This window comes from Myodes glareolus, chromosome 5, assembly GCF_982192425.1.
Source record: "Myodes glareolus chromosome 5, mMyoGla1.1, whole genome shotgun sequence".
Classification (NCBI taxonomy): Eukaryota; Metazoa; Chordata; class Mammalia; order Rodentia; family Cricetidae; genus Myodes; species Myodes glareolus.
Window position 1 is genome coordinate 27,136,389 of NC_142030.1, and position 21,991 is coordinate 27,158,379.

Below are 21,991 nucleotides of genomic sequence, written 5' to 3' on the forward strand. Positions count from 1 at the left end.
AGCTCTTTTTGGGCGAATGTCTGGTTCAGCGGATGGTTTTAAAGGCAGCCTCAGATGCACCAAAACACATCTAAGTTGCAGTTAGAAAAGAAAGCTCCGCAGATTCCCTTGTGATTTGACCAAGAGTGACCCCATGTTTGAAGTTCCACCTTTCTTCCTGTCTTCAGTCTGTCTGTAGTTGTGGTGGCTGGCATGTCTGTCATCTGTCGATTGTATATAACTGATCTGTCCCCTTGCCTTGTCATCCTTAAGACTGACTGATGTCTGACTTTCCCTAAGAAAGGGCTTTGCTCTGTGTTGAGCAACCTAGAAAGCATCACATGCAGAAGAAATGAGGGGATATTTTTGCAGAAATCTTTAACAGAGTTTTCCAAGAGAATGACTTTTTGCACCAGACTCCAGAGCACTCAACACTGGAAATGCACCATCATCAAGTTTTATCCGTGTGCTGATTCCAATGTTTATGGCAGATTTTGTTGCATAAGATTGTTTTCAACCTATTTTCTGTTTTCAGTATTTATTACTATAATATACACACACTGCTTTTTTGGTCAGGACCATAGAAGAATACATAGCTTATCATAGTTTTGGATTATTTTAGGTTATAAAAGCTCATTATCCAGGAAATCTGAGGTGAGTAAGGGTGATTGATTCATTGTTGCAGACAAGTTAAGCAGGTTGAGTATACAACGGGATTAAGGACCAAGTGATCTCAAGATGTATTAACTGTGAAGTCTAGCAAAACTTGTAATCTCTTTGAATATAAGATATTTTCATAAAATGTCTCACTACTGCATTTTAAAGTATTTTGTATCCGGAAATTGTTTTTGACCCTCTGACTCAGTAATTCTGCTCCTATGCCCCTACTCTAAGAAAACCCAGAATCAAGGTGATTTTGCACAAAGATGTTTCTCGACTCCTCTACAACAGCTCCCCAACCCCCACCCCAGATACAGAGGCAATGGAAGCAATTGGGGAATCTGATAGTTTGGAATGATTTGATCAATTACGGTTTCATGAAGGATGCAGGGTACGCGTCAAACTCCCTGAGAACTGTGTGGAACTATATGGAAACTGGTTCAGGTTAGCACGGGGCGAGACTGAGCTTGGAGCGCACACCCTGCCTGTGACACTGTGTAAGTCTAGGCGTGCAGGTGTGTGGGTCTCCAGCACTGGAGCGCTTGTGCTGGGCTAGCCTCATGTGGGATGAGCCCGCCAACCCGTCTTGTCTCTCACAGGCGCTCCCGTATGTCGCCCTGCTCATTGCCATGCTCTTCTTCATCTACGCCGTCATCGGCATGCAGGTGAGTCGCAGCTGCCTTTCACTCGCAGAACCCCTTGCGAGGTGGCCCCAGGTCTGTACTTAGGCCGGGTAACGTAGAAAGACAGGACTTATGTTTTCAGTTAAATGCCGTGTCTCCTTCGGAGATAAGGAGAGAGAATGTCATGGCCCCTTGGGTGGGATAGAGCTGCTGTCAGAGGAAACCAGACACAGAAGGATGCAGAATTCGAGATGCAGCGGGAGACTGTTGTGCTAGCCCTCTGCCCCAACCACACCTGCACTCCTGTCTTAGGAGAATGAGCTAGACAGGAAGACCTGTGGTCGATCAGAGCCGCAGAACGCCATAGATGCCCCGGTGGAGAAGGAGATGCCCCAGTCGTCAGTTGGCGATCACATGCTCTGCACTGATGATGCTCATTCCCAAAGCCTGGTGATCACACGGCATTCTCACATGCACCCAGACGCTATGGTTAGGACTAAAGCTGGGCGTGGACCCAGGCCTTAGGCTGAGAGACTGAAGCCTTTGCTCCAGGGTTAGGAAAGATTTGGGGCCCTCACTGACAGCTGGGTCCTAACACCCTGGGGTAGCTGGAGGACAACGAACAGCTCTGAGTACCCGGAGTCAGAGGCAAGTGACCTACATTGGTAGAATGTTGTTGTTCTGGCTGCAGAGAGGTGCACCCGGAGAAGTGACATAGTTCCAGCACAGAGTGATACTGTATTTATTTGGTTTTTGTCCTGAAAGCATAGAAGTCCTTGTAGGAATTTTATTGGGAGTTACAGGAAAGAGCCATCATCACACCAGAGCCCTTGTAATGGACTAGCATGTGATGCTGCTGCTGGGTGTTGTGATGAGAGGGCTCTGCAAGCTTCATTGCTCACCTAACTCCAGATTCTCATAGCAGGCATCTGCCAGAACCCAAGACCTTCTGATGCCAGTCTGTGTCATCATTCCAGTGGGAAAGCTTTGCTGGGCAGGCGGAGCCCACAAGGCCCCGCTTGTAGTGATATTTCATTTGTGTTTTAATAAAGCTTGCCTGAAGATCAGAGTAAAACAGTCACACTGGTCAGCCATACAGATCAGGCAGTGGTGGCACACACCTTTAATCCCAGTAGCCACACTAGTTAGCCATAGAGGCAGGGCGGTGGTGGTGCACGCCTTTAATCCCAGCACTAGAGAGGAATATAAGACAGGAGGAGAGAGCTCTCAGCTCAGTCTCATTCTCAGGATTCTTGGACTCAGGATCACCATTTCAGACTGAGGTTGAAGTAAGAGCCAGTGGCTGGCTGCTTTGCTTTTCTGATTTTCAGGTTGAACCCCAAGATCTGTCTCTGGGTTTTTATTATTTGTGCTACACCCAGCCCGGGGAGGGCAGGTCCTCAAGGCTTCACCCCATTCCCTTTGTCTTCTCTCTTTTCTATTCCTCTTCCCTCCTCAGGACATTGTGCTCCTTCCAGGTGATGCTCCCACCACCTGGAGAACTCTTGCCTTTCTCACCTGACTGCTGCTTCTCCTTCAGTTCTAGGCTTATGTACTGCTCCCTCTGGGGTCTTCCTGTCCTGTCTGCCTAGCACTGGGGAAACGAGCCCCTTCCCTGTTCTCTGTTCCCTGCGAGGTTGGATCAGGTTCCAGCACTCACTGTGGCTGTTTGCCATTGCTTGATTACCCTTGTATTCTCCTCAGGGCAGAGACTCCTGCAGGGTGACAGTGTGCCTCTCTGAGACAGTGTATTCCTAATGTCCAACCTGGTGCATGGCACATGCTGTGCCCAGCAGATCTGTGCAGCGTGCAGAAGGGGCCAGGTTCTTAAGGAAGCCTGGGTCCTAAGAGAGTCCTGAGTTAGTTCTAAAAGTCACGTGAGTCTTTTTATATGACTGTGAGTCAGTATTTCATGACCATACTGAAATATTGGAGATAATTAACTTATAAAGAGAAAATGTTTAGTATGGCCTGAAGTTTAGGTGGTCTAATCCAGGATCGACTAGCCCCATTGCTTTGCCCCATGACGAGGCAGGACACCATCGTAGAAATTCATCATGGAACAGGCTCAGAGAGACTTCAGCTTCCCACATTTTCCTGTGAAGATACACCCCCAGTGACCTGAGGACCTCCCACTAGGCCCCACCTCTTAAAGTTGTACTTCTCAACAATGCTACCCTTAGGGGACCAAGCTGCTAATCACATGAACGTTGGGAGAACGTTCAAGATCCAAACTGTAATAATGACAGAAATCTGATTTTCTTTTTTCTCCCTAAATAACTTCCTCGTCTAGATGTTTGGGAAAGTTGCCATGCGAGATAATAACCAGATCAATCGGAACAACAACTTCCAGACTTTTCCCCAGGCGGTGCTGCTGCTCTTCAGGTGAGGGGGTCTGAGGGGGTGGGGGTGGAGGGTGGAGGGTGGGAGTGGAGGGTGGAGGGTGGTCCTCCTAGAATTCTGAGTGACTCGTGATGCTTGCTCCTCTGCTTGGCTCTTGGTAGACTTTTGCTTTGTTGTTGCTGTTGTTCTATATTCGTTAGTTACTTTGTTTTGAAATACTCAGTCTGTAGTCAGAGCTGGCCTCAAACTTATGACAATACTCCTGCCTCGGCCTCTCAAAATGCTGGGATTGTATGTTCTTCTGTGATCAGCTGTTTTATATCTTTTTAACATGTTACTATTATTTCATGTGTATGTATGAATAGAATCAGTGTTCATGGGTGGACATGGCACTGTGTGCGTGTGGAGGTCAGAGTCAGTCTTCTCTTTTAACCTGTCATGGGTTCTGAGGATTGAGCTCGGGTCATCAGGCTTGGACAGCGAACACTGTTTACTGACTGACCTTTCTCCCTGGCCCCAATTTTGTCTTCTTAAACAGAACTAGCATTTCCATTGCATTGTTAAAACTGTTGGGGTCATTCAGATTGTAGCTGATACTTAGATCGCCAGAAAAAAACACTGTAGGCCAGATACCTATGCATGAAGAGTGTATCAGAACACAGCCAGGAAAGCAGAAATGCAGAGAAACATGGAGACATTCTGCAAAGCCAATTAGAACATCTTAAGATGTACAACCTCACACTTTATGGGATTATCTTTAACCCCAGCTAACTAACTTTGCAAGCAACCCTCCTCACACTGAGAGAACTTTCCAGAAACCAAGAAGCATTGTCCAATGACTCCAGCAACTGTAAGGGCTCATTGATAACTTGGGTGGTTTCAGACTCTTCCCTTTCAACAAAATCAGTCAGGACTAGTCATTAAATTATTGCAATAGGAATGTTTGAGGAAGAGAGAGGAGAAAATGAACACCCATTTATATAAAGAATTGCATCAGACACGTTTATAAATCATATTATACCAGGGCCTCTAGTTACTAAGTTATATCTGAAAGTGGGGTTTCCAGACTGTCACTAATCCAAATGGCATTGCTACACTTACATATATTTGACACAAGAATTTTCTTCCCAAATGTTTAACACATCGTTTTCCCAATTAAGACCCTATCCCTTCTTTTAAACAGGTGTGCCACAGGGGAAGCCTGGCAGGAGATCATGCTTGCCTGCCTCCCAGGGAAACTGTGTGACCCGGACTCAGATTACAACCCCGGAGAGGAATACACTTGCGGGAGCAACTTCGCCATCGTCTATTTCATCAGCTTTTACATGCTCTGCGCCTTCCTGGTAAGCAGCCTCAGGAGTCTCGGTTTCCATTTTCAGAACCACTGTGGCATTTGGGGTTCAGACCAGTAGTGCCGCCTTGTCGTGCTTTGAAACAGTTGGTACGCTCTCGACCCCACCAGGCAGGTGGCAAGTCTTGCTTAATCTGGCCCACGTCATGGCTCACTGATGGGCTGGGCGTAATTTCCAGCCAGCCTTGCTACTGAGGGCTGTTGTTTCCTTTCTAACATTTCAAAGGCACCGCACATGGCTTAAGTGCCCCCAAAGTGTGAGCTGTCTCTAGCTACAATTAAATTATAAGATTACAGTGTGCTTTCGGGTGCTAGTTAATGCACCCACCCACCCCCTCTGAGTGTGTGTCAAGCCATCTGATCAGATGCTTGCCCTTTCCTCAACAATTCTACAGCAAGAGAGTATTGTGGCCTGCGACTGCAATGTGGGTTCCAGTATTCCACGCCTCTGTAGGGAGGAGGCAGATAGCATGTAAGGGATCTCCCCTACCATCTCTGAAATACCCTCCTGATCCACTTTTCCAGATCATCAACCTCTTCGTGGCTGTTATCATGGACAATTTTGACTATCTGACCCGGGACTGGTCTATTCTGGGGCCTCACCACTTGGATGAATTTAAAAGAATCTGGTCAGAATATGACCCTGAAGCAAAGTAGGTTGAAAAGCACCCACCTGGCTTGTGGGCGTCCTTTGGGGATGTCAGGAGGCTTCCGTGGAAGGGCGGGTGGAAGTGGGGGACTGACCGCTCCTGGAAGGCCGTGCTGCCTAGGACCGCAGACTGTGCTTTCTTCCAGGGGAAGGATAAAGCACCTTGATGTGGTCACTCTGCTTCGACGAATCCAGCCTCCTCTGGGCTTTGGGAAGTTGTGTCCACACCGAGTAGCATGTAAGGTGAGTGTCCTGCCTCCAAACGTGACGGCTTGTTTGCTGCTTTGTTAATCACACACAAGCACTGTGATATTCAGCCAGGCCCTCTTTAAGGTGGGGCTGTGGAGAGAGTAATGAATGTTTTCTGTACTGGAGGCACCCTCAAGTTTACAACACCTAGAATCCCACCAGGACCAATAAGAGGAAGGGGATGCTACAAGTTGTCACCTGGTTAGATGTCAGAGAAAATGATATTTAGGACAAGGCCAGGAGGTCGTGGATGTAGCTCTGTGACAGTGTTTATCCAGCATGTGAAAGGCCCTGGATGTGAGTCCCCAGCACCACCAAACCAACATAACAAACAGAGGGGACCTAGGAGCCAGCCAGAGGCAGGAAAGGCTTCACAGAGGGAACCCAGAATCCAGGCTGTAGCAGAAGGAGCCTCAGCTTGACCGACAGCAAGCCACTGACTAGAACACGAGAAGTGACAGAGGGCCCCATGCATAAGCTGAACCTGACTGAACACTCTGTGTCACACTGAGTCCTGTGGAGAGTAATGAACCTGGAAAGAAGCATGAATTTCAGGTTGCCATGGCAGAGCTGGTTGTGTTAGCATGAAGAAGCAGACTGTAGGACGGAGCTAAACTGGGCAGCCAGGATGAAGGCAGTGGGTATGGGGAAAGAGGAGAAGGCAGCATGAACCCACTGAGGAAGTACAATGGGGAATACCTCGCAGACGGATGAGGAGAGAGTAATGAGGAAAGAACTAATTCAACGCTTAACTTGGCAGTTGTAGACATTAGAACCTAGCTTGGCGGTGGTAGACATTGGGTCCTACTTTGGCAGCTATAGGTAGACACTAAACCCTAGCTTGGCAGTGGTAGACATTGGGTCCTACTTTGGCAGCTGTAGGTAGACACTAAACCCTAGCTTGGCAGTGGTAGACATTGGGTCCTACTTTGACAGCAGTAGGAGATACTGAACCCTAGCTTGGTGGTGGTAGACATTGGGTCCTACTTTGGCAGCAGTAGGAGATACTGAACCCTAGCTTGGCAGTGGTAGACATTGGGTCCTAGTTTGTGGTAGGTACACACCAAGCCCTAGCTTGACGGTGGAAGAAGTGGTGACGTCACATGTGGCCTCCCTGCTGTAGAGTTCTAGAGAGACCCTCCCTGGGGCATGAAGCTGAGGTGTCTGTGGGATCCCCCCACACTGGTTGTGAGGAGCCCTCATTCATGTTGACTTTTCTCCAATACAGCCCACAGAAACTATCTCATGTTACTGTAGCAACAGGAATATAAGGTTTGCCTGTTGAACTTCTTGAGGAAGCCCATCCAGAGCACAGAACCCAGTTGGCTGAGTTTATCTTTGTTTGGATCCCATATTCCTTTACATAAAGGATCTAAGGGTTCTTAAGACACAAAGTCATTCATTTTATTGATTTAGTATTTGTCGGGAAAGTGAATGGTGGTCGGTTCCAGTCATCCTGCTGCACTGATTTTGGAGACAGGAAAGGTTGACGGTAGAACTTGGAATTTAGGTAGGTTTCCCAGGAAGTTGAATTCTAGTCCTTCAGTAGGATGGGGGGAAAATTTAAACCTTTCTTTTGCAATAAACTGCTAGCCAAAAAACAAACAAACAAATAAATTTAGATTTTGTTTTGTTTTTTAAATAGGGTCTCACTGTGTAGCACTGACTAATCTGGAATACCAGGCTAGACCAGGCTAGCCTCTAACTCAGAGATCTGCCTGACCTTGCCTCCCAAGTGCTAGGATGAGGATGTGCGCCACACCCAGCTAGAAAATTTTAATGCTAGCATTACTTAATTAACACTTACCATTAAAACCTTGGTGTGTGTGGTCTGTGGTCTGCTTCAGTCCTCACAAGACCTGTCAGCCTGGCCTGCTGTCTGAATTTACAGCGAGCTGACTGGAGCCCAAAGAGGGTGTCCCTTACCCCAAGTTCTCCTACACCTTCCCTTCGCTTGATACTGGTGTTAGAGGTTCCTGGATAGAAGCGAGAAGCAGGAAGTGTTGATCTGTTTGGAAAGACCAAGCCTTCAGAGGAGCCATGGAGACCTACCTGAGATAGCACATGATGTCCTGCTTCTGGAAACGTCCTGAAAGAACACACTTTCTGGGTTGTGATCAGTAGCGAACTCTACTAGTGGGCAGCCCAAGACCCAGGCCCTGTGCCTGACCTACGTATCTGTTGTATCATAAATTTGATTATCATAAATCCTTAAGGATGTACCTAGAGGGGATACCTGGCCCCAAGATGCAGAGAGCTACGAACGAGAGAAGAACGCATGGACAATGACCATTTAATTATGACCATTTAACATCAAATAGCATCTGGTTGTCAGCATTTATATTTCATGGCTGAAATTTGATCTCTGTTATCCCAGGTCCCTCTCAGATGGTAGGTTGTATTCATGAACATTCTCTGGAGAAATAGAACTGTTGGGGTGGCTGTGGCATATATATGTGTATGTCTGTATGTGTGACCAGTGTATAGGTGTGCATTTATAGATAGATACACGCACCATATATGCATACACATGAAGTCTATTAAGTGGTATGGGCACGTGTGACTTTGAGAAGCTCTTCAGTTTGTCATCATCTAGTGGGGAACTCGGAAGATCTATGGTACACTTCTGTCTGAGAACTGAGGCCAGAGAACCAAGGGGACCAGTGAGATGCATCTCAGAGGCCAGAGAACCAGACGGTGTAGCACTATTAATAAAACCCAGAGACAGATATTGGGGTTCAACCCAGAAAAGATCAGAAAAGCAAAACAGTCAGACACTGACTCCTACCTCTACCTCAGTCCAAAATGACGATCCTGCCTCCAGGAATCTCGGAGTGAGACTGACTGAGAGCTGTCTCCTCCCATCTTATATTCATCTCTAGTGCTGGGATTAAAGCCGTGCACCACTACCGCCCTGTTTCTACGGCAACTAGTATGACTACTGGGATTAATGGTGTGTGTCACCACTGCCTGGTCTGTAAGGCTGACCAGTGTGGCTCTTTTACTCTCTAATCTTTAGGCAAGCTTCATTTATTAAAAATACAAATGAAATATCACTACAAGGGAGACCAGTGACATCTTAGTCAGGAGAAGATTGATGTTCTACCTCCAACAGGCAGGCAAAGAGGAAATCCAAGCTCTTTCCTCATTTCTGTGCTATGATTGAATGATGGCTACCCATTTTACAGGCATCTGCTTTACTGAGCCCATCAATTCAAATACTAATCTCCCAGAGCACCTCACAGACATGCCTAGAGATGATATTTAGCCCAATATCTGGGTAGCCCATAGACATTGATACCTATAATTAACCATCTCAGAGATGTTCCCAAATGGCTGTTGGGTTGACGTGAGGGTCAACTAGAGCATGGATGAGGGATAAACAGAGAATGGACATCGAAAAAGGTCATGGCTGTCACAGAACACCTGCGTTCTCCTGAGTGCTCTTTCTCATCGACAGAGATTGGTCGCCATGAACATGCCTCTCAACAGTGATGGGACGGTCATGTTCAATGCAACCCTGTTTGCTTTGGTCCGGACGGCTCTAAAGATCAAGACTGAAGGTAAGTGCTCCCTAGAAACAGGATACAGGACAGGTAGCAGGAGAGGGAGATGTTACTCCCCCCCTCTCTCGTTATCTCTCTCTCACACACACACACTTTTTGATTTTCTCTTCTGGGCTTCCTCTTAATGAATGGGATGCCTCAGGAAAGGGCCATGAATACAGGAAGAATATCTCTGGCCAGCTGACTCTCCCAGCCCTTCTGTTTTTTCTTCATACTTTCTTTGTTCCATAATATCTCAAGTTGGCTCGCCACACTGTTTATTATACTGCAGGAGAAACAGGCAAGGTATTGGTGCATAGACAGAAGCCACAGATGGTTTACTGCAGCTGTCCTTCACCAACACCATCAGCAAGGCAGCCCACCCTTCCGAGCAGTAACTTCTTTGTCCACAAAAAGGAACCACATGCAAAGATATCGGGGCAAGTTCTAAGCAGGTGGGGTGGATGGTGCAGACAATACTGTGTACATGCACACACATACACACACACACACACACACCACACACACACAGACCATATGCACCACAGGGTTAGTGTGTGGGACGTGCTAGCAGCTCCAAATCCCACCTGGACTTCTTATCATGCTACACTCAGCCCTGCGCAAACCTGTGCCTCTGGGTTAGCTGAGAGCCTGCCTTTTAGGTGGCATGGGAAGCAGCTTGCTGCACAGGCTGGGGAGCGAGCCTGAGCTGAGGAAGTAGAGGCAAGAAGGGAGCTGAGAGAAGACAGTATCTAGTCAGAGGATAGGTGTTCTTCACAGCCCTCTGGCTCTACCTGACAAAGCCAACTTCCTTAGGCCTAACATGTGCCTCTTAGGTTACACACACACATATCATTAATGGTTCCAGAAGGTAGGATGGTCCGTGTTGACGTATTGGTAGGTAAGACATACAGGGAGAAGTCAGGTTATGAGGTGAGGGTGAGTACCTACAGAGTCTGCAAGAACAATGTCATGATTGGGGTACAATAGAGGAGGAAAGGGGAAGGAGAAAGAGAACGAGAAGGAAAAGGGGGAGGAGGGAGATGGAGAGGAACCGGAGGAGAAGGCGAGTTAGAGAAGAAAGGAGAGGGGGAGAGAGGAGGGCAGGGGATACAGGGACAAGGAGGAGGAGGGGAGGAGATAGAGGAGGATAAAGAAGAGGGGGAGGCAGTAACAGAGGCAGTTGGTCTGGGATTCAAGGGGGGAGCACAGGTCCTATGTGGCAGAAGAGGATAGTTCTTGGATCCCAGGTGAAACATGACTGTCCCGCGGTGGTGGGTCTTCCAGTTGCATGGGCTTGGCAAGTATTTCTGCATATAGGAAGAAAATTTGGCACTCAGAGTGAAGACCCCAAGGGGAAAGCTCTATCCGTAAGGCAATCCAAGAACCCAACAGCATAGCCAGGGGCAGGAGAGAGCTCTGGGCCACAGAAGCAAGGCTTGTCCATGCCACCTCCACATACCCCTCTTTGCCTTTTGGATTCAGGGAACTTGGAGCAAGCTAATGAAGAACTCCGAGCTGTGATAAAGAAAATCTGGAAGAAGACAAGCATGAAGCTACTTGACCAAGTGGTCCCGCCAGCTGGGGGTCAGTGTGATCTACTTCCTAAGGAGTTCTTGATCAAGGAGTTAGTGTCAGTGTAGCACCTGCAGCCTGCCCAGGGGGGATTGCGGAATGCCTCACCAAACCATAGAGTGGGAGCCCCACAGCCAAAGGAGTCTTTGGCTTCACAGAAAGTATTTGAGGTGATAGGAAGGCAGCCAAGCCAAAGAGCGACTTTACTGGGGAGGAGTCAGACCCCATGTGTCTAAGCAGGGTAGAAAAATCAGTAGAAGAGATTGACAGCGCTCACAAAATTCAAAGCTTGTAACTTTTGCCCCCAAAGAAATACCTAAATCTAGTTCTCACCTTTAAATGTCTTGAGAAAAATGGGTAGTTTTTAGGAAAGAGTACTTCTAAAATAATTTTAAGGCTGGACTTACCACCATAGTTACCAAGAATGTCCTTTAATGAGAATCTAGAGGTAGAACTAACAAGCATGCTTATTTATTTCATTTTGTTATTTATCACAAATTAACTGACTAAACATTTAAACTTTACATATATATAATATCTATATATTATATATATAGTGTTTCTCTATTTTTTGTTTAAGTACATGTGGACGTAGAAGTGAGATGGTTATTTTCCGACCGTTTTGTTTCAAGTTTTAAAAGTGCAGAATCTGCTCACCCAGTGCCCCTGCCCCCCAGCCGTCCAGCTCACCCTGGCCTGGATAAACATCTGCTATCTTTTATAACAAAATGAGTTTTAATAGGATGACGTGGTTCAGGTCTGGAAGCCAAATCCTGTTCCTCTTGGAGGACAGAGGGAGCCATGTATTATCAGCCAGTTCTGCTTCTTAGTGGGATTAGCTTTCATTGGTGATTCAGGCCACCCATAGCTGGCCTAGTCACTGGCTCACCTCTGGGAAAACAACTCAGAAAGAAATGACCAAAGTTGGGGGGGGGGAATTCCCACTTGAAGACCCCCAGCTCCCCAGACCTGATTCTGCACTTTTAAAACTCCTCTTGGTTTCCTTTTTTTTTCCTTTCAGCTGCACATCCAAGTGGTCGCATGGCTTAGATGAACCGCTCTTTAAACTGTTGTAACCACTACGCTTGCGCTCTCTCTGCAGCCTCCATTCCTTTCAACTCTCAGAATATTCTGAAGCAATTCTGTTTTAGGGTGGTGGCATGGAATCAGAGTTATCTCTTGCCAACTGGATTCCCCTACATTGTTTCTTGAAATACAGATGCATGCTTCAGAATAGTGGGCTGTGCCTGTCTGTGTAAACCTTCTGCACACTAACCCGAGACACTCACCTCTCTCCTGGTCCAACTCTGTCTCTTTGGAAACACCACCTCCATAGTGGCCCATCTAATGCCCTCAGGAATAGCCCCCCTCACACAAGGTGCGCTTGAAGAGTGTCCCCTGCGTCACTCGGATGCTCTGTTTCTTTTTATCTTACTAGGAAAACCAGTTCAGAATTTGGCTAATGATCTAAACTCCCTTCCTTTGAAAACTGATCAACATTTATCTCTACTAAACTTCTCAGAAAGGATGAATGCATCCCCCATTTCTGGGGCCTGGTAGTTCTCTGTGTTTCTTTACATGGTTTGGGGTTTAGGATGATAGATGTCAATCTGTTCCCCGATAGCAACTAGAGGCATTAGGATACCTGAGAAGAAAGAATTAGAGTCTTAGGAAGAGGTAGAATGCTCCGCAAGATTCTGTAGTGTCTAGTCCTGTGCCCAGTATAGCATCTGCTTGTCCATTTATATCTCATTTAAGGACATTTGCCACCAAAGGAGAACAGACAGCAGTGGCATTCAGGCTTAGTAGCTAGCTCTGGGTTGGGTTTTAGTGTCTCTATTCATCATTGGTCTTTTTCATTTTTTTTCCCTCTTATCTCCCAGTAGACAGGTAGTTCTCAACTTTTCCTCATCATGGCACACTTAAAACATGACACCATGGTCCGTCCCTTGTGACAGACAGACGGTGGTTCCTGGTGTTAGTGTCTCCCGCAGTGTGATGTGGTTAGGGAGAGCAGACTGAGTGGTAGGCCTGTGCCCTGAGGGTGCTCAGGTGACCTCAGAGCTGGTGATGTTTGTCTAGGCAGCTCTGCCGCTGGGATGTGCTCCGAGCTGTCGCAGCTCACTGTGAGCTTAGTGGACAGGTGATGTCAGGAACCAGCTGTGGAGGACATCCTGGGATCACCTGCTTCTCTGCTCTGTGCCCCGCAGCCTCGCCACTCCTGCCATGATGCGGAGATGTCTCAGACTGGGATCTTGCCTGGGTTCTCAGTGCCTTTTTGTCTCTGCTCGTTCATGGATTCCCTTTCCCTTTAGAAGCTCCTCTCTCTCAGAGATGCTCCTGCCTTTGGGTTCTCACCCTCGGGCGGTCTGCCTGGTTCTGGGTCTGCTCTGTGTTCTACTGAGCCCAGTTGGCATTTCTTCTCTCCATTCCTCCCTTGTCCTGCTCAAGCCTTAGCTTTTCTTGATCTTTGGAGATCTTGTTCATCCAGGTCTCTCAGCACTGCTTTTCCTCAGGGAAGATAACCAGGTCATGCTTGAATCCTGCCCTGCCACTCCAGAGCTGAAGAGAAAGCCAGAACTTCTTCTACCAGAAACATTCTGGTATAGATGAGTACAGTGATCCTCTCCATTGAGTCAGGGAGTTTTCTAAGGCTCATGGGGCCTTGAAATACAAAAGACATCTGCTTGTTGAAGGTCATGGAGATTTGGGGCTCTGGGGCTATGCTGTCCCAGCAGCCATGGTCTACCAGGAAAGCCTTAGGAAGAACTTGAGAGGCAGCTCAAAGGAAAGCAGGTGTTGGACATGGCTAGAGCCAGGCTCTTAGTGGGGAGCTAGGGCTGGAGGAGGAGAGGGCCCTGGGCTCAGGTCCAGGCCAGTTGACCTGGTCCAGTCATGTAACCTCTCGCTTTCTTAGAGTAAGCAGAACTGTATGTAGAGTTTGTGTGAGGAACATGAACTGGGTTTGGACACAGCCCCTCCCCCCCATACCCAGACATGGTGCCTTGCTGGATGAGGTAGATGAACTGGCCAGGTCAGGGCCAGTCAGAGCCAGTCAGGGCCAGTCAGAGCCAGTCAGAGCCAGTCAGAGCCAGTCAGAGAGCCCTCAGTTTTCTTCAGCAGCCCTTCCACCATAGCAGGGCTTTCTTGGCCCAAGCCAAGAAAATTCCTCAGGAGAAATTTAACATTTATCATGTCCAACCCACCCCAAGAGAGCCTGTAAGATAATGCTGAACACCTTCTAGCAAAAGGGACTGGAGAAGCTGCCCAGAGTGGCCCAGCAGTCTCTGGGTGCTACCACGCAAGCGGGCACTAAATAAAACCCACCAAAGTTGTATCCGTGGATTTAGTGGGTCCCAGCAGCCCCAAATCGCCTATGGGCTAGCATCCATTTCAGTAAGTGATCATGTTGCCTTGCTTTGAAACAGTCGTGACCGACGGCTTGTGACTGAAGGGCACTTGACTCAAGGACAGCCTACACCAGGGTTCGAGTGCCTTGTACACCTTCTCTTCCACGTCCTCAGTTCTTCTGAGATGGAGCTCCATTTTGTAGGGGAGAATATAATCTTAGACAGGTTGATCCTCATGACTCCATCCGCATGATTCTTGCGAGGCCAGCTTTACCAGAAGCCCAAGCACCCACAGCTGTTCCTCTTCCCATGCTCTTTAGGTCCTATCAGTCAACATACAACCCCCAACACAGCCCCACACAAGCTCGGCTGCTAAAGTAGCCTTGCCAGTTTCTACCCAGAAGTCCTCAGTACCCTACAGATGTGGTGGCATCACCCTTGGGGGCAGGGCACGGGACACACTGACAATGTCCCCTATGGTTTACCATGAGACAGTTGGAGCCCCTATTCTGCCTCATGCATCACCTTCAAAGTTGCCAGCAGAGTTCTGATTCCCGAGCGATACATGCTGGAGGTTGTTTCTGACCCAGAGCAGAAATAAAGCCTGCTCAGTGCTGAGGTTAGTTGGAGCTGTCATTGCAATGCAGAAATCCAGTAGTTGTGAATTTCAAACCAAGAAATGGTCTCTGAGCTTATTGGTAAAGAGCAGGGGAGCGCGTGAGGTCTGGAGCTGCAGCCTCTGTTCCAACCTAACTCTCCTTCCAAGCTCTTGTCACCTTCCTAGGCCTCCATCTTGTGACATGGGGATTTGGATGTTTAATTGCATTCAGTGCTTATGGTAATTACACATGCAAATCTCTATGCACAGGGCGGGAAATGTGGCCTGCAAGGCCTTTCTGTTTCGTAATGTTTATTTTAAGTAAATAACCAAGGTGGCGCTTCATACTGTTACTAATACGCTACTCTCTTAAACTCGTGATAAATATGCATTACCTTCTGCCACTCTGAGGATCAGATTGTTTTAACTGACTCTAACTTTGAGCCTTAACTGCTTTGCAAAGCTTTGCTTCTTGCTAGACTAAGCAGCCCCTGTGATAGACTGAGAGCCCCGGTGCCTTTTGTGCACTCTCCTGCCCCACCCTGCCCCGACCAGAAGTGAGGGTTTAGGCTCTTGGTCCAAATGTGCTGATTCGGGAGAGCTGTGTCTGGTCTCTCCGTTTAGATGATGAGGTAACCGTGGGGAAGTTCTATGCCACTTTCCTGATACAGGACTACTTTAGGAAATTCAAGAAACGGAAAGAACAAGGCCTGGTGGGGAAGTACCCCGCGAAGAACACCACGATTGCCCTGCAGGTGAATTGTCCTCTTGTTCTGTTCTTGTCACTAACGGTGTTGCCAGCTTTAATTTGAGACACTAGACAGCTGACTATTGATGGTTGAGCAGTGCCAGAGGATTTTGTTTAAACTGAGATACCGCACACTCCCCCCACTGTGGACTAGCCCTTCCTGAGCTGCAAGGTAAGTCCTTCCTCCCTTTCTTGTCTTCTCCGTTGAACCTGGCACCTGCCACCATCCGGTCTGTGCAAGGCCCCCAGGACAGCCATGATGGGAAAGGAGTGAATGCTCACCTCATGCCCTGGCCTCCTGGGTCTTCTCCAAAGGCAGCGTCCCCTAGGCAGGCTCCTCTTCCCCTAGTCCTGGGCTCAGGGACTGGCTGCCCAGAGAAGAGCTTTCCATCTGAACGCAAGTGCTTTGTTTTGGTTTTGCTTTGTTTCTTACCCCACGGCTTGTTGGTTTTTTGGTCCATTTCAATAGCATCCATCACTCCCTAGTATGTACTGTGTGTGTGTGTGTGTGTGTGTGTGTGTGTGTGTGTGTGGCGTGTCTGTGTCTGTCTGTGTGCTGTCTCCCAATGGCAGTGAGGCTTGCTGTACAAGTACTATACACAGGCCAACCTCTGGCCCATCCCCCTTCCTCTAGGACCTGCCCCTTCGCGCACACACACCACACACACACGCACACACATGCACGCATGCACACACTCACACACACATGCACACACTCACACACACACGCACACACACATGCACGCATGCACACACTCACACACACACACACACACACACACACACACACATGTAGGCACCTATGCATGCATGTACACAGTTATCCCTTCCAGGCCCCTAGAGTGTGGGTGTGACATTTAGGAATATCTGGTCCAATCAGGACTCAGGCATCCAAAGGCGATAGAATCCTAAAGATGTCCAGAGCTGAGGGTGGGCAGACTTGGAGAGGCAAGGAGTCATGCTAGGATTTCCAGGCGGGGAGCAAGTAAGGTAGTTCAGGGGCTGGTGGTGTGTAAAGAGAACTGGGGACAGCTGCTAAGAGGCAGAGCAAAGGGATATGTGGAGAGCAGCAAGCTGTCCTGAAGTCCAGCTGTCCATGCTACCCGGAGTGCCTTCAGTCCATCACAAACAAAGATGTTTTCCTTGCTTCTCCAAAAGTTGACATGAAAGTTACTCTTACGTCCCTGTTCTCACAGTTCTTAATTGTGGCCTTGTGAGTGTTGACATAAGATAACATGGAACAGTCCTGCACTTTGTTCCCCAGAGCAAATATGCAGCATCGTTGTGTGTCTCGAGGGGTAACTGGCAGCTAAGGCCTGAGTGTGATCTCGCTGGGAGAAAGAGTATGAGGAAGGATGAAGGATGATGGTGGTTGAGGGATGTGGGGTGTGTGCATCACAGGTTAGCAGATGTCCTGGGGACAGTGGCCAGATGAGTCGTGGGGAAATCCTAGGGGTTGAACAAACATCTCGCTGGTGGGGCAGGTGGTCACCCACATCTGTTTGAGTCAGTCTGGGTTCTTTTGTACCCAATAGCTGAGTGAATTATAGGCTCAGCTATCTGGTTTGCTGCCATCTCAGGTCATAGGCTTTGATATAAGCTCTCACCTCCCTCCTGCTGCTCCGGTTTGCAGACGTGACTGTTGTGACTCTAACCCATAAGCAGCCTCTCGTGGCAAAAACTGAAAAGCTTGCGAATTTGAGTTGGTCCCTGGTTTGTATGTTCCTGGTGGCGGCAGGACTAGGTTGGCCACCAGCGTAGAGCGTTAGCGCATGCCGAAGGCTGTCCCCTCACGTGATCTTCAGCCCTGTAGGAGAGACTGACTGAATTTCCGAGTTTGGTGGATACACCCTGCCTACCCAGAATGCCTTGCTGCACTAAAACTCTAGTCTACTCTAGAATTGATCTCTCCGCTGCAGCTTATGCCACAGTTTGTGGAGTGAGATTGTGTCTGAGTTAAGAGACTCTCGGGTTCCAGGGAAGGGTCTATATGGAAACACTCTGAAGTGTGTGTATGGGGCGCGGGTTAAGAGCTTTTCTGAAGCCCTAAGGCTTGCTCTGGTGGCTGGATGGGTGTTTTGGTATCTGAAATAGCGCAAACAGCACATGGCTTAAATAGTCACCACATACGGAGTTTACTGAGCCTTGAGGGAAGGCTCAGGTGGTACAACAGGATGCCATGAAGGTTCTGGGTGGAGACAACCACATTATGTTAAAATAATGTTGAGACGTTTCTCCCTTTTTATTATTTAAAGAAAGTTTTATTTCATTGGTAAAAGTCAAATATTTCGAGTTAGAGGATACAAATTCGTTTTTCCGTGGTTCTATCGAGAACTGAGGCTAGGGCTGTAATTTATATTAAGCATAGAGCATAGAAAATTAAGTTGTGTTCGTAATCTTGACAGTTAAATTCTGAAAAGGCATTTGATTCTGAAACAAGCATTAAAAATAGAAAATGTTTGTCTCCTTGATGGATAATTCTAATTACATTTTTGGCTTCCTCTGCTATAGAAATGGCTTTAAATTTGAGTTGTTATTCTACATTTAATTAGTGCGAAAGGAGGCCTCCATTTCCGCATTATGAAATCTCATGGGTGATGGAGCAGGTAGGGAACTGGGCTCGGTCCTGGGAGGAAGGCACCCTTGAGACAGCTGCCGAGGGGCTTTGGCTGACTGAGAAAGGAACAACATGATTTTGGCAACAGGGTACCTCAGGCGTGGCTCCCGGGCTGCTTGTAGTGGGAAGTGGAGTGTGGCATTACTGTGTGAGCAGCCTAGCTTGTGCGTGCTGGCCTGCAGAGTGAGGTCTGTCTGAAGAGCTCTCAGAACTGGCACTCAGGCTCCACACCCCCATTCCATGTCATGGCTCTCAAGGGCACACAGACACACTGTGGTCTGAACCCTGTGGGCTCCATCCTGGTCTCCTTGTGTTCAGACCAAGTGTTGTTAACCTTCCCTTTCCTGTGGTGGGTCATGGCTGAAGGTGCTCCTGCCTCTGCATCAGGAGGAGCTGGGCACCTGTGTCCTCTGGCCTCTGTGGTCTGAGTGAGTGCGCACTTTCCACCCATCCACTCCATCCATCCCTTCATCCCCATCATTCAGTCTCTCGCCCTCTATGCTAGGAGCCAGAGAGAAGCTGCACACAGCCGTTCTGTTCTAGCCCGCTCATCGCAAAACATGTTCCCTTTAATTTGACTCAGCATTTGCTCTTCATCCATGTTGCTGCATCCGAGTGACCTGCAAGTTTTCACAGTGAACAAAGGAATAAAGGAACATAGCCACGCAGCCCCAGAAATCCTCGGTCCCCTTTCCTGCAGTCCCATTGCACCCCCCAGATGCGGGCCTCTGGGATGCCTCGTGCTCCAAAAGATCCCAAAGTGGGGAAAGTTTTGTTCATTTCTCTTTGATTGGACATTCAAGTCTTTTGTCTTGACTTGACATGGAGTCTGGGGACAGTGTCCTCCATGTGAGAAACCACCCAGATGAACCACAGGGAACCCCAGGCAGCTAGTCCTCTGACTGTTTAGAAGTTGGATTTAAGGAGCCCATTCTATAGCTCTGCAGGATTAGGTGTTTAGGTTGAGTGGCTTTAACATCTATGCCTTGGCCACAGACGGGGTGGTTGGGAGATGCAGGCGGTATTGAAACTAGCTATTGGTCTTCAGTGTTCCTTCCTGTGGCCTTCTCAGGCACGGTGCACAAAGACAGCTTAGTTCCTCCCAGAGATCTGACCTACGTGTGGTCCTTTTAATCTTGTCACCTTAATCTGGAAGGCAGTGAGATTCTTTTTTTTTTTTAAGAACGATGATTCCACCGGAAGCCATAGCGTTGTTCTTTTATATATCTATATATGTTTTCCTTTTTTAATGTAAGAGGAGAACAGATGCTAACAGATGGGATTTCACTGGCTGATTCGTTTGTTTCAGATGCTTGAACGGATGCTTTAGAGTTCTCTGCCTGAGCTACCGCACCAAGCTGGTTAGTCCGAAGGCGCTTGTGGCTAAGGCCTTGAAAGGGCAAGCTCACACTCGGGCTTATTTCTACTGACGCAGCATTTCAGGAGAAATGCAGGCAAGAGCAATCCCAAAGCCCCGGGGAGACCCCTTCCGAGCAAGGCACTCCTCTGGAAGGCAGAAGCGGGGCCGTGGCTCACCCATGGAGCCATGGCTGCCTGTTGCGGACACTGCTCATGGTGGCTCCTTTTCATGAAAGGGAAATGTATGAGTTACGGTTTTTCCCTTCCAAACCAGAGACTCAGTGAAAGGGGTAGAGAAAGAGAAAGAGAGAGAGAGAGAGAGCGCAAAGGAGAAGGGCAGCTGCCCTATAGAGAAATGAAATGAACACAATTTGCTGATGCTGGCCAGTAAATAAATAAATAAATACAATTAAATGATATATATATATTAGATATATATATATATATTAAAAAGGATTAAGCAGACCTGCCTAAGGTGGGCAGCTGACTCCATCTCAAAGTCCTGCATCCTTAGTTTTTGCCCAGACTCCCAAAGACTGGCAGGCTGATTGGCACTGAGCAGAGAGTTCTGTTTTTATGCCAGTATGTCATGCCCTCCTGACTGGGTGCCTGGCCCTGCTTGCTGCAGTGACCCAGTCCAGAAGGCACTAATAAGTGGAAGGCCAGGAAGCTCAGACACACCCACTGAAACTAACACATACACCCGCATGCCAAAACCAACCAGGCAGACCTCAGGTTCCATCTTACCGTGTCTATGGGAAATGCCACCACACTCAAACCTCATCTAACATTGTCTGTCTCTAACTCACGCTCAGAGCCAGTCTGGGATGCCTCTTTGGAAGCAGTATGGCCTAGTTTCAAGGACACTGGGAGTCAGGGAACCTGGGTTCTAGTCCCAGCTCCAGCATTCACTTGCTGTGTGACCTTGGGCAAGACACTTAACCTCTCTGTGCCTCAGTTTCCCCATCTGTAAAATGGGGGTAACAATGTCGACCTACCTCACAGGGCTGTTGTGAGGAATAGCTAAGTGATTGTAAAGCTCCTTGGACGTATAATTGCTTATTATTAAGACTACAACAATAATAATATCATATGCCTGTTTACTACCAGAACTTTAAGAAATTCTTGGTTTGGTTCTTTTCTGTTCTGTACTGTAGTCATCCATTGAGAGGAATTCTCCCCCTTTTTTAAGACACTAGGTAATGTGCAAAGATGCAAATAGGTAACTTGTCAGGTCATGTTCTCACACAGTAACAACAGCAGATGTTTTGCCCAAAATGTTGTCTGATGAGGGCGTTGCTCCCAAACCCTAAACCCATCCCCAGAACGGGTCAAGTCTATACCTCTGCTATTAGCCCAAGATGCCCAGAATGGCCAAGGAGGGCCAGCATTCAAAGAGCAGAGTTAATGGGGAAGAATAAAAAAAAAGAGGTGGGGGAGAGGAAGAAGAAGGACTTCCAGTCTACTGCTCCCTTTTGCGTGGCCTGGAGTGGGGTGTGTGCCTGTGTGTTTATGGCATGAGTGGGTGGGGAGAGTGGGGTGCGGTGGAAGGGCGAGGAAGAGGGAGCAGGACTCTGGGCAGCCCTGTACTGGTACAAAGGAGAGCTCCTCCAAGCATCTCTGGGGTGCAGCTACCCTGAAGACCAGGCTGCAATGGATAGCCCCCCACCCCCACAGTGGGCAGCATGACTCCTTCAGGCCTATTCCAGGTAAGCCTAGACGGGTCTTCTCTAGTGACATCTTGTGCCTGTGACATTTGCCCCTGGCCACAGAAGTTCCTTGCCATGTGGCATAACCTTCCTACACCACAGTGGGCCTCCTGACCTCACCATGGAGACAGGCCCAGCTGAGACCCTTGTACAGACAATAGTGAGGCTGGGAGTTTGTGTGAATGTTTTCCATCCTCATAGTTTGAAGACCCTCGTGGGTGGTGCGGGAATGCCTGAGCCAAGACATACACCCTGGTATGCCTGACCCCTTGGGAGAGGTCAGAGCCCACTCATGTCTGATAGTAACGATCTATCACAGCTGTCGCCTCTACCATCCAAGTCTCTCAGATTGGGCCAGCAGCCTGGCCCCTCTCCCAAATTTCTCCATGCTCCAGCGACCACAGGGCTAATGCTCATCCTATCAGGGCCTCTGGAATCACCACTGTGAAGACTGGGCAGTGCCTGGGGTAGCCCCTGTAGCTGAGAGAACTCGTAAGTCACCCCTGAGAGGGAAACAGGTTAGCATTGCAGATAAAATGGCTATCCCTTAGGCAAGCAGCTTCCCTGCCTCACCCTCCCCACCCTGGCCTTGGGATCACTTCTGGTTCTAGATTCTCATATAGTTCTAATGGGTAG

The 21,991-nt window shown here is 48.2% G+C and overlaps 1 protein-coding gene across 17 annotated transcripts in view; it reads left to right on the forward strand.

The window, feature by feature from the left end:
* The window catches only part of Cacna1d (calcium voltage-gated channel subunit alpha1 D), a 313,753-nt gene that overhangs the window by 272,777 nt on the left and 18,985 nt on the right, over positions 1 to 21,991 (forward strand). For all 17 annotated transcript variants that reach the window (XM_085687762.2, XM_087906190.1, XM_085687761.2 and 14 more), the window contains 8 exons: positions 1,239 to 1,304; positions 3,556 to 3,647; positions 4,789 to 4,948; positions 5,482 to 5,609; positions 5,752 to 5,848; positions 9,315 to 9,417; positions 10,885 to 10,986; positions 15,547 to 15,677. In XM_085687762.2, coding sequence (XP_085543888.1) covers positions 1,239 to 1,304; positions 3,556 to 3,647; positions 4,789 to 4,948; positions 5,482 to 5,609; positions 5,752 to 5,848; positions 9,315 to 9,417; positions 10,885 to 10,986; positions 15,547 to 15,677 — 879 coding nt within the window. The remainder of the gene's footprint in view (positions 1 to 1,238; positions 1,305 to 3,555; positions 3,648 to 4,788; positions 4,949 to 5,481; positions 5,610 to 5,751; positions 5,849 to 9,314; positions 9,418 to 10,884; positions 10,987 to 15,546; positions 15,678 to 21,991) is intronic.